At 31.5% G+C, this 15656-nt stretch overlaps 1 protein-coding gene across 1 annotated transcript in view; it reads right to left on the reverse strand.

Annotated features, from left to right (window-relative positions):
• The window catches only part of Mob4 (MOB kinase activator 4), a 62810-nt gene that overhangs the window by 25768 nt on the left and 21386 nt on the right, over nucleotides 1–15656 (reverse strand). The window contains exons 2-4 of the mRNA XM_085817362.1: nucleotides 14599–14661; nucleotides 14404–14504; nucleotides 10913–10955 (exon numbers count right to left, since the gene is read on the reverse strand). Of these exons, the coding sequence (XP_085673488.1) occupies nucleotides 10913–10955; nucleotides 14404–14504; nucleotides 14599–14661 (207 nt within the window). The remainder of the gene's footprint in view (nucleotides 1–10912; nucleotides 10956–14403; nucleotides 14505–14598; nucleotides 14662–15656) is intronic.

Below are 15656 nucleotides of genomic sequence, written 5' to 3' on the forward strand. Positions count from 1 at the left end.
TGCCAATGTGATGAAATGTCTCAACTTCATGAATTTTTCACTAACCAAAGAAAGCCAAGGAAAAGACTGAAGCAAAGCAACATTAAAACATGAAAAACATTAAACAATTGAACTTGTCCTACTTGTTGTTATACAAAGTTTTAGGATTTTTTAACTCTGTTTCAAAGACTCTGCAATCTGAAACCATGCATCTGTCATCACATATGGATTACTGGAAAATGCCTTGCTGAAAATTACCAAAATGCAAAGAAAATTTGGAGATCTGGTGTCTATTCCTTCAGAGATCTTTGAACTTTGAGGAATAGTTAAAGGAGTTTCTGTTAGAGTAAGGTCAGGAAAGAGAAAAAAAATATAATTCAGCTATAGATACATGAGCTATTGAAAGATCCAGAATCTTGTTTTAGGGTACCTGTTTTATCCAATGACAGATGTTTTATGCATTCAGCTCCATCATCATTTTTAAGGAACGAAGAATGTTCTTGACACTTACCAAGATATTCTACCTGAATTTCTTATGAATTTAAATGAAAGAGACCCACAACAAAGCACTTGATTTTGTGCAAGAATTTCAGGAGGATGTATCATCAACATTTCTATCCAATCATTTTTAGATAAGGGATTTAGTTGATTTGTTTTAGTTTATTTAATTATGACAAAGCACTTGATGGCTATCTACCCAGGAGAAGGATGCCTTCATGGAGGTCTTTCTAAGGGCTGCTCATATGCATGTTATACATGAGGAAAACCACCAAAATGACCATGCAGCCAACCCGTTTGCAGGATTCGAACCTCAGACCGAACTACCAGTGTCCAGCAGTTTTACCACTTGGCCGCTGGTGGGCCATTAAAACATTTAGTAGAGCTTGAAAAATTAACAGCATCAAAAAATTGGTAGATTTGTTGATAATAAATCACAGTTCATGTTCACTAAGTTTTCATTGGATGTACGCACAGCATACTTTACGTACTCGTATGTAAGGATTCCTGTAACTATAGCGAAAGCTGAGAGATCATTCTTAGAACTAAAATTAATAAAAAAAACTATCTGTAAAGCAGTAGAAAGTAGTAAAGGCTCACCAGTTTAGCTTTGCTATCAATTGTGAATAATCTAGCCATCAAGAATCAACTTTAATAAAATAATTATATAAATCTGTTTCCTAGCAGTTAGAAAAGATATTTTTGTAATCTATGTGTAAAAACAAAGTACACTGACTAATTTGGTAGCAAACATGTTACCTTAATTAACCATATTTTTTGCGTATAAAACACACTTTTTTCTTTGAAAATAGGTCTGAAAAACGGGGTGCGTCTTATACGTCGATATTCAGTTTTGATTACATTAATTTCTAGAAATTTCCTCTATTCAGAGTTATGCAATTTTTTTCTTGTTTCTTTGCAGAAGTGTGGGAATGTGGGGAAAGACAACGACCATAGTTGATAACACACATTTATTACTATTCACAAACATAGCTTACATTAGGATTACAATTAATGAAATAATACATGCAACCTAAGGTAGCAAACATGTTACCTTAATTAGAAAACATATTTTTGTAATCTATGTGTAAAAACAAAGTACACTGACTAATTTGGTAGCAAACATGTTACCTTAATTAAATTGCATATATTTCATATTCACTCTGTATGAGATCAAATAGCTTCAGATATTATGTTCTTTTTGATTTAATAGGATTAAACAAGAATAAAAAATAACATATAACAACACACATCAACAAGACATCTATTGAAAAGTATTTCATTCATTTAAATACATGAAGCCATCTTCATTAAAGAAATGATAGGACATAAATAAAGGGGGGAGGAAAAAAGTGGTTGGGTGAAACAACAAAGAAGGGGTCCCATTATATCTGTTGCCATGTAACCTCCAAATCTGTAGTTATGACCCTATACGAACAAGTTAGTCAAACAATAGCTTATTCAACTTGCTTTATTTCCTTTCCTTAATTTTTAAATTAACCATAGCTAGTCTTGCTAAAAAGGCCCGGTGGCACAGTGGCTAGTGCATCATGCAGCAGCATCACAGGTCCAGGGTTAGATTCTTGGGCTAGGCAAGGTCGAACAGCCTTTCATCTCTTGATTTCCATCACTTGTGTCGATAAAATGAGTACCAAGTTCGCTTGGGGACTAAACACTGGGAGTCCTGTGACTCCAAGCCGACCACTTGTTCAGGGCATATGCTTATGCACACCGGGGCCCACGGTCAAGAAAGCAGATTTTCGGCACTGCAGGCTTTGGCCAATTAGGGCTGTTATGCCACTGAGTTTTTTTTTTTTTAAATTTTTGTATTTTTTTTTAACAAACCCAGCTGTGATTGTCGATGACAGCACATACAAATTCACTAAGCTCTATGTAACTGTAATATTCCTGTGGGAAATGTTATGTCATGATATTCCCTAATCCCCTACTGTGTGACATATGCATTGCGTCAGCAGGTGTTTCCTGCTTTCGGGGAAGACGAGGACTAACTGGCGAGCGAAGCAGACGTCACTCGATCGCTCGTATATTATTTCATTAATTGTAATCTTAATGTAAGCTATGTTTATGAATAGTAATAAATGTGTGTTATCAACTATGGTCGTTGTCTTTCCCCACATTCCCACACTTCTGCAAGGAAACAAGAAAAAAATTGCATAACTCTGAATAGAGGAAATTTCTAGAAATTAATGTAATCAAAAACTGAGTATCGACGTATAAGATGCACCCCGTTTTTCAGACCTATTTTCAAAGAAAGAAGTGTGTTTTATATGCAGAAAAATACGGTAATTATAAAGAAGTTTAAACAAATTTTATATCGTATCGAAAACAAGTAAAAGAATCCTTAATTAGCAGAAAATAAAAACAAAGAAACACCATTCAGTATAACATATTTGACTTCTAAATTTAATCTACCTGTTATTTATATACAAACTCAGCGGTTTAAAAATAATAAATCCAGCTATTAATAGTTTCTTTTTGCTTTTCAATATGAATGATTTAGATAAAAACACATTTATTTCATAAGATATCTAATTAATAATTTTTTATAGATTTCCTTTTTTGTAATTTATCAAAGATATTTATAACTTTTTTGTATTCAATAAGGGAAGTACTGTGATCATGAAAAATTTTGAGTTTCAGATTAAAACGGAAATATCCATTTTGACGTACGGACAGACTAAAAGACTTTATTTCAGAACAGAATGTAAAATAAATTTATGGATTTTTCCTTGACATGTATGTGTATGTATGTACACTGCTCAAAAAAAAAAAAAAAAAAAGGGACAGTGCTATATCTCCCGTTCTACTGGGCCGATTGACAAAATTCAAACTGCGTTTTTCATGTCTCGAAAGCGCGACTTAGGATATATATTAGATTTATATATAGCACTATTCTAACATAGGTATTTTGACACAAAATCGGACTTTTTCTGAAATAACATACCAATTTTTTTACATATTTCGATTCTACGGCTCAAATTATGCCAGAATACCAAGTTTTGTAAAAATCGTACGAGTAGTTTTTAAAATATTAGCTCTCAAAATTTTAGCTCCTCAATGTTAATTGAATTCGGCAAATATTTATTAATATCTCTTTTTTTACTAAACTTTTTTTATTTTTTCTCTCACATTTCGAAATTTAGGTTCATTCCAAATAAAATTTACCCATTTTTTGTGTTTTATTTTTTAAATTTCTATTTTTAAATAATTTTTATAAATTTTTCGAAAAAAATTTTGAATTATAACCTATAAAATTTTTACCATCATCATAAAGTAGGTGTATTTTTAAGCATATCTGCAAAAAATTAGACTTTTTTATTCAAAATTTTCTAAGATATACACGAATTTACATATTTTCGCGTTTTGAAATTTGGCATCTTTTTTTTGAGCGATAGTAACGCCAAATGTGGTCTATGGATTTTTGTTACACTGAATTGCCACAGCTATTTTTAACCTTAAATTTCAAGTAAAATTTTACGGAGAATTAATTATATGAAATTTTTTCCCACAATAAGACGTAATAAATATTTATTAATACTATATGAAAATCTATTTTTTAAATTATAGATGATATTATTCAAATTTTTAACAATTTTTTAAATTTCTCTCTTTCGTCCTTTTTTTAAAAAAATAAGAGTACGTTTTTCTAAGAGTAAATTTTTACCTTCGGCGTTTTATCGTCTGCTACTTTATTTCGTTTAAATCGAATTGTCTAAAACTGAGAATTTTCGTTTAATGTTTATTTGAATTTAATGAAAATATTTTATGACATATTAACTGCATAATTTATTTCTAAACAAACTGTTGCTTTTGAAGTGACTGAAAGAGCGGCAGATACTATCATCCATATTTTTAAAGCATAGTATATTTTTATAGAAATATAAGATTTTGAATAATCATTTTTATAAGAGTCAAATTATGATATAAACATACAACCCTGTAGAGACTGAATTAATGGAAGTTCAATGGTTATGTAGAAATGATCTGCAGCTACTTAATGGCTGGATAAGTCAGCAGATTCTGTGGACAAGCAAGAATAATTATATAAACGACACCCAACATTCTGTATTTTTGTAATTAATGTCAATTTAATCTGTAAAAATGTATTTTTGTGCTTAGCTTATTTTCATTATATCCTTAAAATTCTAATTTAGAATGTAATTATTAAGAACTGAATCCTAATCATCAGTAATATAATAAGTAATTATTACGGTTATTAATAAATCCTTCTTATAAAGTAATTGCGAATATTTCAAAAAACTTTCTGTCTGAATGCAAATATTTTTCTATGCAAAATTTTTAATTTATATTAATCAAGATTGCACACGATATTATTTATTTGCACTTCAATTTTTACCGTCAGCTCTAGTAGAAGTTACAAATCAATTATATTTAATTAAGGATTGGATTGGATTATTTAATTATGGCAAAGCACACGAGGGCTATCTGCCTAAAGGGAGGGATGCCTTCGTGGAGGACTTTCTAAGGTAAATTGGCTCGTATACACGTTACACATGGGGAAAACCACTAAAACGCCCATGCAGCCAGCCCGTTTGCGGGATTCGAACTTCCGACCGAACTACCAGTGCTCAGCGTCTTTACTGCTCGGCCGCTAGTAGGCTATATAATTAAGGAATGACCATCTAAATTTAGAAACAGCGTACCGTAACAGCAATTCAATTATTGGCGCCGTATCTTTCATGTTACTCCTGATTGGCAAGCTACATGATTTTTAATGAGTATTCGGGTTTTGCTAGTAACTTCATTTGGAAATGGCGCTTAAACTAGGTTAGTTGGTTATTTGAACATAGAAAGAATGTGGGAGCTATTTGGTTAAGATGCTTTCATAGAGAACCTTTGTAAAGAGAACATAGAAAACTACGAAAACCAACCATGCAAAACCCTGGGTTAGACTTCGCAACAAACAGTTAGTATTTAACAATCTTCAAATGCTAGGCAACTGGTCCAATTAAATCTCCAATTTAATATTTTATTTGTAAATATTTAAAATATTGTTGTATACTTAGACATAAAAAGCAGAACTACCAAGCCGTAGTGCAAATGAATATTCATTTTCTTTTGCAATAATTGTATTCACTTAATATTCTTGGAATATGAGCTAATGATGGAACGTTCTCGGAAGATTAAAGAAGTGTTTAAATCCAGTGATATTACGTTTGTCTTACAAGCTCAGGATCAAAACGATTCTGCAATTGCCCCATTAGTTGACTTGTAAATGGTTGTGAATTAAGCAGATGACTTTTAATCTTACGTTTTCAGTCAGACAACGTATTCCAAATGTTTTGTATTGCATGATAATGCCTCTTTTCATTATGCAATAACCAGTCGGAGAACCGCTTGTGTTCCGAAAATAAGTATGTGTATTCAATCGTCCTGCATGTTTTTCAAATTTGTCTTCTTGTGATTTTTTTTCTTTCCCAAAAACTAAAGTTGCCTCTCAAAGGAAAGTTTTTTGAAGAGACAAAAGGAGTATGACATCTACTTTTAGAGACATATCAAAAACAGATCTCTACAAGCCTTCTCTTCCATTACATGTTGTGCAGTCAGACAAAAAGTTGCATCAGCGTAAATTCTATAATCTATTTTTATTACACTCTGATTACTTTACTAACATACAGTGAATATATACTAAATCTTTTACATCAGCTTAAGTAATTCGGAATTTTTGACGGAATTGTTGTCGGAACTAGGACTTAGAAGATAGGTCATATTGAATATTTCGATAATCCAATAAATTGAAGGTCGAAGTTTCAATATTTCATTTTCGGAGGGAGGGGAATTTTTTTCAGTTTTGTTCCATTATCCTAAGTATATTTGCTTCAATTCTTTATTTTTTCTATAAAAGCGGAAATCTTACGCATGGTATACATATAACGCATAGCTTCAATTAAAATTTAATAATATACAGGGTGTTTATAATTAAAGTTCCACATTGAAACGGTCATAAAACAAAAACTACTGGATCAAATGTTATCAAACCTGGTAATCGTGTAAAAGAGATCATAGGAATTTATTTTCCGCGAAAAAAGGGAAGTTCCAAACCTCACCACCAGGGGGAAAATGCCGCTGTATGCAATATTTTTAAACGAAATATGGGTCAGAATCTAACTTAACCTTTTGTTACGCGGGTTTAATATGTTGCATACCCTTAAGAAATTTTGAAGTAAGAAAAGTTACTTAGGCAACATTTAACGAATGAACGTCTTATAGGCCAACACTTCCCCTCTTCCCACCAGACCTCAACCTCTGTGACTTTTAACTATGGGGTTTTCTCAAAAGCACTGTTTATGGTGATAATGTAAACAATTTGGCAGAAATGAAAAATGTTAAACACTGACATGTCCGTAACATTCCCCCCCGATTTGCTAAGAGCTGCTGTTGAGAATGCAGTAACAGGATTTAACTTGCTTTCGGAAAATGCTAGACGCTACATTGAACATGCTTTGTAACACGCTTCGGAAAATATTAAACACATTTTAAACAGATGTTTTCGTGTCTTATTTCATTTAAGAATCTTGTATACAGCGTCACTTTCCCCCTGGTGATAAGTTTTTTTAACTTTTTTTTCCTCGCTGAAAATAAATTCTCATAACCTCCTTTACATGATTCCCAAGTTTGATAACATTTGGTACGGTAGTTTTCCTTTTATGACCATTTCAAATTGGAACTTTAATTATAACCCCCATGTAAATTAAACTTTAAAAATTTTACAGTTTGGTTCAAGTCCCAGCTTTAAAAATATATATATAAATATAATCTTTTATATTAATCCTCTTAGAAAGAATGTTTTAAGAAGCTAATTTTTCTCTCGCGTTATAGATTGTATAAAAAAACATGATCTTTAATATGATTTAGATTGATTCAGCCGATATAAGAATCGGGTTACTCGGTGGTACAGAATTAACCCTGCTGGACTGTTTTATTTCTTTGTCATTTAGCAAAAATCTTTTAATTAAAATATTTATCCTTTGGACTTCGCTTTTTTGTATCTATAGTTAAAATGACTAGAAAATGAAAAGCTGTCTTCAGCTGAAACGCAATTCATGTAATTGATATTTTAAAAAATTGACAAGAAAGCAAAATGTATGGAAGTCTAGCAATCGAAAAATCTTAATTTTCTTGTGTGTGCACTGAAAATAACTGTAGAAGGAAAGAAGAAAATTAGAGAGAAAAGTAAGCAAAAATTTGCAGGGAAATTTGGCTCTCAGACATACCAAGATGTTTAAAAAAGTTGGACGCTTTTGAAGATACTTTCAGGATACTTCAATGAATTTAGGTGTTCAAAGAAAAAACACTTGGACGTGTACACCAGCAAATACCATTAATTGAGCTTGTGGTTAACAGAAAAGACAATATGGTTTAGACTATATGGTTGTATAAATTTAAATTACGTTATAGAACATCATATCGTATCATAAATGGAGAATCCCATGATTTTCTCATTCGAATTATTTGAAGATTCAGGAGTTTATCCAGTGATGTATGTGGATGTCACCTAAAGATGTTTTTTTTTTTTTTTTTCTCTCCTGATGAAACAGCGGCCGAGCGATAAAGTCACCGAACGCTGGTAGTTCTGTCCGAGGTCCGAATCCCGCGAACGTGTTGGCTGCTTGGGCATTTTCGTGTTTTTTCCCATGTGCAACGTGTATGCCAGCCAGTTCCCCTTAGAAAGTCCTCCACGAAGGCATCCCTCCCCTTAGGCAGATAGCCCTAGTGTGCTTTGTCATAATTAAATAAACCAAAACTTCTTGATGAAACCAGTCTTTCCTTTCATCTCATACCTTCAAAATGTTTAGCCTCTAAAGACTGATAAAAGCTCTGACCAAATATTGATGAAATGGATTGAATTGAATTATTAAGTTACGTCAAAGCAGGGCTATCTGCCTAAAAGGAAGGATGCCTTTGTGAAGAACTTTCCAAGGGAAATCAGCTGGCATACACGGTACACATGAGAAAATCCACGAAAACACCCATGCAACCAGCCTGTTTACCGGGATTCGAACCCCGGAGTGAACTATCAGTGTTCAGCGACTTTACCGCTCGGCCGTTTGTGGGCCTTTATGAAATGGAAGGCGATAACTTTATTTAAAATGATTGTCAGAAATATCAAGATATTTCGAAAATTGGATATTTTTTAATATACTTGCGGAATGCCTAAAGAAAAAGGGCAAGAATAAAGTAGAATGAAGAAAAAGAGCAAGAATAAAGTAGAATGCCTGAAGAAAAAGAGAAGAAAAAATACATTTTACGGTAAAATTTAGTATTTGTATTTTTTTTTTTTTAATTTAAAACTTTTTAATCTTATGATATTTGATTTTTACGATTTCAAAAATAAAATATTTGACTAAAATATGAATAACATTTAAGAAGCCAAATGTAGGATAAAATTGTGTAAAGCAATGGGCACAATGATAAAACTGTTTAAAGCAGTGTATGCAAGTCATCCTAAGTTAAAATGTCGCAATCTTAAGTTAAATATCTCTCTTATTTATATATATCTTTTCTGAACGGAACATTGAAAGGCGTGTTAACTGTGCTTTACTGTATTTTCTCTTTTAATATATGCAGTTTTCAAACGCATCGTAGTCTGGGTTACAAAGTATTCCTCCGAAAGAAACGCAATTCAAATAAATAAAATCAAATTCTGGAAAATTTATATTAATAAATATATTTAAAATGCTCAATTCGAAGGAATAAATAGAAAATTTTAAAACAATTATCCGAAGAGACAATGCAACACAAACAATTAAAATAAAAGTTAAGAATTTAAAAATTACCTAAAATAATAACTATGACAAAAAATATATATAAAGAAAACTATTTGAAAAAAAATAAATGCTGCACCTTTATTTACGCAGTTCGAATAGGTAAGTAGAAATTTTTAAAATAGTTATTCGAAAAAAAAAACCATGCAACTTAAACAATTAAAATGAAATTCGAAAAAGAAAAAATTACTTAAAATAATAAGTTATAATTAAAAATATAATATAAAGAATATTATTTGGAAAAAAGGAACGATGGTGACTTTTTTTCCGCTCACAGGAAAGGAAACTAGGTTGCCATATATTAAGAAGTTCGCCAAATGTACTATTCTTGGCGCAAACTGACAAAAAAGTGCCAACATAAATTTGTGAATTTCTCCGTAAATTTCACTCCAAATTTTACAAAATTTCATATTTAGGCGTAATTTGAGTCGTAGAATCGAAATATGTAAAAAAATTGGTATGTTATTTCAGAAAAAGTCCGATTTTGTGTCAAAATACCTATGTTAGAATAGTGCTATATATAAAACTAATATATATCCTAAGTCGCGCTTTCGAGACATGAAGAACGCAATTTGAATTTTGTCAATCGGCCCAGTAGATCGGGAGATATAGGACTGTCCCATTTTTTTTTTTTTTTTGAGCAGTGTACATATCTCTCATAACTCAAAAACGATTAGCCATTATGGGACTGCTATGACACCTAGTTACGCCTCCCACTTTTATTGCAATTGTCAGTACCAGAAGTATATGTATGTATACTTGCCTTAAGTACTTAAACTGGTCATTATTTTAGCAGTCGTTGGTTGTACACACATACTTCCAGTTACCGAAGCTTTCTAAATGAAGAAAATATTCGTATTTTAGGAATTTAAAATTTAAAAAGAAAATGATTATGGAAAAACAAGGGAATCTAACTTTAAAGGGCCGTTTCCACTACTGCGTTATTAACGCGTTCCGTATTCGTTTCTCCAATCAGTGAGTGAATTGATTTTGATTGACATCTGCTGTCCGTCGATGGACGAAGTTTAATAATGTTCAACTTCTATTTGTATGTCTGCGGAAGCGTTGGGGGTCATTGGTAAAAAAGGAGTAAGTAATCAGGTGTCGTCACCAAAAACTAATGGCGGCAGCTGCCGAAGTAATGATGAACTTTGGATCAGGGAAAGAATGTTTTGCTAAAAAATACTTATTTCTGAATTAAAATTATAGCTAGAAATCTGTGTAATGAAAAAGACAGCAGTAAACTGAATTTGGTTAAAAATAAATAAATTAATTAAAAAAAAAAAAAAAGATAACTGCAACTATGTACTAGTTTGCAGAGAGCAATGATTACTGTCAAGAAAGTCAGGTCCATTAGGCCATTAGGGCTGTTACGTCACCGAGTTTATTTATTTATTTATTTTTGCTAAAAACATATGTTAAAACTGAATTACTCTTAACTTCAGCCCAACTAGACTTGCATGTGTCACAGCTTCGTAATTACCTTTTAGACAGCTTTTCAAAAACTATTTCCCATTTAGTATCACATACTGAAACTAAATATGTCATAATAAGCAGGTAACCATATGTATATAATTATTACATATGTATAATATAATCAACAAAATATTTCAAATGAAAAAAAATACCTGTAGTTTAACAGCTAAACCATTAAGTTCCATACAGAACTGCCTGAAATGAAAGAAATCTAAGGTTATTAATATAAATTATTAGTTTCATGAAAGAATTTATTTAAACAAAAGTAAAAAAAGAAATTCTTTTAGGTATTTTAATAAAAACATAAGTTATATATTTCTTTAAATATTTTGATAGCATTTAAGTGTTCTAAAATATCTATATCTAAGAAATTCGTACATATACGAGATAAATAAATCACAACTTAACAGCATCAGCTATAATACGGAATCATATTGCAAAAGTATATAAGCTTATAACTGTAAAAATATTTGTATTTAATATTTTATTATATTATTTTACTCTAGTAAATTCATGTGAATTTCACACTAGTAAATGATAGTTTTAGAGCAATAATTGTTTAAAAACATGCTACAAAATAATGGAAAATCATCTTATTAGTGAAATACATAAATTCTTGAAAGCTTAGTTTTGAAAAGAATACATATTTGCCAACCTATGACACTCAAAAATCAGGAGACTTTTTTAAGAAATCAGGAGATTTTTCACAATGTTAAAAAGACTTTTTAAATGATAAAAATATAGTTTTTAATAACGAATTAACTTTAAATAGTTACTAATTCTTAAATGCAAGGAACACAAAAATACCTTACTCATAAAAAACCGTTTTATTGCTTGCATCGTTTAAGGAGAAAGAAAAAAAAGAAAAGACACTTTAATCAGTTTTCGTACAAATGTTAGTGGCAGATTTTGCTTTTGTTAAGAAAGAAACTTCATAATTTTATTCATAGCAATTGCCACGTAGGACTGCTTTCGCTAATAAAAGTTTTTCTAATGCGTCATCACTAATATTAGTTATGCAGCTGTTGGAACTGTTTCATTTTTTCCTTCCTTTTAGAACTTCTTTCAAGATAATAATAAATATCAACAATGTGTTTATCCACATTTATTGGTAAAGAAGCTGACCCATTTTCAGCTGCTAAATTTGAGAGGTGACAGGTGCACCTTATAATCTGCAAATCTGAATTTTCCTTTCTTAAGATGCCTGCAACAACAGTCTTCAAGCCTATTATTACTGGTGCATTATCGGCACCAAGTGCTAAGCAAATTATCCAGAGGGACTACATTTTCTTTTAAAGTTTTAATAATTAGCGGTACTATTTTAAAGCCTGTCGAATGTCCTTCTAAAGTGGGGACAAAAAGTAAACTTCACTTAATTTCTGAAGACACTGGATTTAAAAAAAGAAACAACAATTGGATACAGTTTTGAATTGGTATTATTGCTTCCATTCGTAAAGAGGCAGGATGGAGCTGTTTTAATGCAATCAATAACTAAAGATTTATTTCTCAAACCCATTTCTTTAACAATTGCACCTGTTTTGGTCCTTGCACTTGAGTATTTCTTAGCGATTTCACTATCGGGAAACATTTTTCTAAATAAAGCTGCAGCGTGATCCGATGCATTCAGTGGCAGGTTGTGCTTCAGTAAAAAGGCAGAGAACAGACATTCCACAATAATAACTTTTCGGTCCTTTGTTTCCGAAGAAAAATTTAATTTTTCGTTTTTTTCAAAACAACTCAATGTAATTTAAAAAAACTAATGTTGTCTTTGTGTTTTTGTGTACGCACATGTTTGAAAACATCCGCCCTTCTACCATGCGAAATCGAAAAATCACAACGACAGACGGTACACATCGCAAATTTATTACATTTCCTTGAGGAAATAATGGAAGGAAAGTCAACTGCGTACGATTTTTGACACGTACACGAATATTTCACCTTTCTCGCAGACATAACAAAAGATGATAATTTCTAAAACTATTTCCCAAAGGCACGTGTACTCACACAACTCAGGACAAGATGAACGAAATAACTAAAGAACATACAACTAACAGCTTTGAGCTTGCTTTGTGCTCATTAGCCGATATATGCCAGATGACAAGCAGTGGAGATGGATGCCCATTGGAGAACTGGAGAACGACGTTTCTGGATATGTATGCTCTCACTCACAAAGCAGAAATTCTCCTCTAATTCGCAAGGTTTTGTTTTAGATATAATCTAGATAAAATTCAATTGCTTTCAGACGTCCAAAATCACTTTTTTTTTTTTTTTTTTGTTTGTTCATATAACGAAGTACCAAGCCAAGTTCCATAAAAATCGTGATAAATTTTAAGAATAAGAAAAAGTCGGTAGAAATATATTGTAAATCGGATTGCCGGGAGAGTGGTTGAAAATCGGGAGTCTCCCGCCTAAATCGGGAGAGTTGGCAACTCTGAGAATATATTGTTCCTTTGCAAACCCTAGGTTTAAGGAAAATGAAACTAAACTTGCGAAAAAGGATGATAAAAGGCAAACAATTCGAAAAGGTAAGCTGCTGCAAACTTACCTTTTTCCAGGGTGGGTGTGTGTCATACATGCATCAGTCGATAACCTGTATCACAGGTTGTGTTGTATGGAGTGCCATTTAAATGCACTGTCAGGATGGGTAAACTATATATGAATTTTTAGATAGAATGTTTAATTAGTATCTTTTTTTTTGTCACTAGATGTAGCCCCATGTCTGCTATAGTGGAATTTATCAAGAGCAGAGAATATTGACCTTCATTACAAGCAATATTTTTCATTTTTGGTCTTTAGTTAAGAATTAAAACCAGAATCGGAGGCTGAGTAATGTAAATAAACAAAGCTGTCTATTAATTGGATCAGCAGATATAAACACATAGGGATGTTCTCGAAGCTTCTGAACACTTTATTTTATTTTTTTTTATTTTTGGTGATAGGTTTTTATTCGTAGCTCTTGGAATTTGGCTAGCCATTGAGGCGAATATTTTGCACATCATTTAGCAAAACATTTTTCTGTTTTAAAATGGCAAGAAAATTATAATGATAAAATTACTTCTGATAATTAGCTGGCTGGTCCTCTCAGAAAACACCAAAAAACTGGAACAACTGCAACACAAATTTCATTTATGTAATTTTTTTTCCAAATTTCGGTTTAGCAACTTAAACTGCTCATCCTAACAATACAGTGCATCCTACACATCACAAGAGAGCGCTTCAATGACTGAGGCGTGTTTCCTGAATGGACAAAGTACATTCTCTTTCATACAATGTCAACTAGGTAAGTGTAACAAGTGGAATGTGTCTCTTTTATATTTTGAACATCCTGCAAATTAAAATATGTAGAATTTCATGTTTTAACAATTAAGTAAAAACTGAAAATGAAATTACATGCCACAGAAGAAAAAAATTTTTTAGACATAATGTATCAAAAAGATTATTTAATTAGTACTGTAAATTGGACAAAGTTGATTAACCAAATCAGAAAAACATGAATGCTTAAAATACAACAGAATGACCATTACTTTACTATAAAAAATCACTTATATTTATCATGACAAATACTGGACTTAAAAAACATGTATAAGACATAAAAAGACCATCATATGAAATTATAGGCAGTTTTAAAAGTTTCTGCAGTTACCTAAGGTGTTCATACTTCCAAACCCCTTCATCTTGACCATCAGGTGGAGTCAATATTTCATCAACATTAGCAGGATCCTTACGTATGGTTTGCTGTATGAACTAGAAAAATTAATTTCATAATTAAAATAGTGACAAGAGAAAAATTTTAAAATAGCTAAAAAGTATGCAAAACTTTCTGAAAATTATTACATACCTGTTGAACAGCTAATGTACTGTCCATTTCTTCAAATGGTTCTTCTGGCCAGTTACAGAAATTCTATATTAAAAAAGTACACAAATAGTGGTTAAAAACAATTATGACAGAGTTCAGAAAATAGATAACTATAAATCATCTTAAAAAGTAGACATTTTTAAAAATGTATTAAAGACACTTGATAATAAAACAATACACATCTTTCAAATAGTTTTAGGTTTAAATATTCCTTTAGAAAACTGCATTTTCTTGCAAACACTAACAGCACAGAGTACAGTTTCACAAACTCGAATATCACATTTTTAATTGCTAAGCGATTTCCAAGGGTTAAACAAAAAATTACCTTTGAAATAATGTGGTGGTTTATTAATAAACTGTGATCATTTCTAACATCGCCTATAAGTGCAAACAGCATAGGTATGTTTTAAGTAATCTAGTGCTGTAATAATTACAGTACATATTTAAGCATATGAATGTATGCGTGTTTTCTTGTTTTGTTCAAGGGATTGTCAAGGTATTCTATTTTTTTAATTTTGTTCCTTTCTCTCTGTGACACAATTCTTGGAATTAAAGAATTTGGTGATATATTTCATTCTTTTCCCAGAAACTCAAACCTATCCTACTCTGAATCTCGCTAACCAAGTAGATAACTAAAGTCAGGGGCTGTTGCCGAATCACCACTCGCATATTTTTTTTTTTTTTTTTTTTTTTTTTTTTGTATTACCACTTACTTAGCAGGCTTGTTTGAAGGTTTAGATTTGTACTATAATGTAAGCTAAAAGTTTAGCTCATTTTTGGTACAGCTTCTCAGTTTACATCCAGGCTTACAACTGCTTTGTTGTTTGTGTAAGTACAGATATTAAACAAGAAGAAATGAATACAAAACAACAATGAAAATTAAATTAGATACTTTAGAGAGAGTGAGAAAGAGGAAAGTAGTAATAAAATTGCCATGTACTGTTGAATTAGTACAACAGGAAGAAAAGAGAAATAGTTCAAAATCAAATCTTGGTGTATGAAAAGAGCATATATTGATACTTTAAAGAAGAGGAAAAGCA

Source organism: Stegodyphus dumicola, chromosome 5 (genome assembly GCF_044657685.1).
Source record: "Stegodyphus dumicola isolate Sdum_Otavi_A_Nest chromosome 5, ASM4465768v1".
Classification (NCBI taxonomy): domain Eukaryota; kingdom Metazoa; phylum Arthropoda; class Arachnida; order Araneae; family Eresidae; genus Stegodyphus; species Stegodyphus dumicola.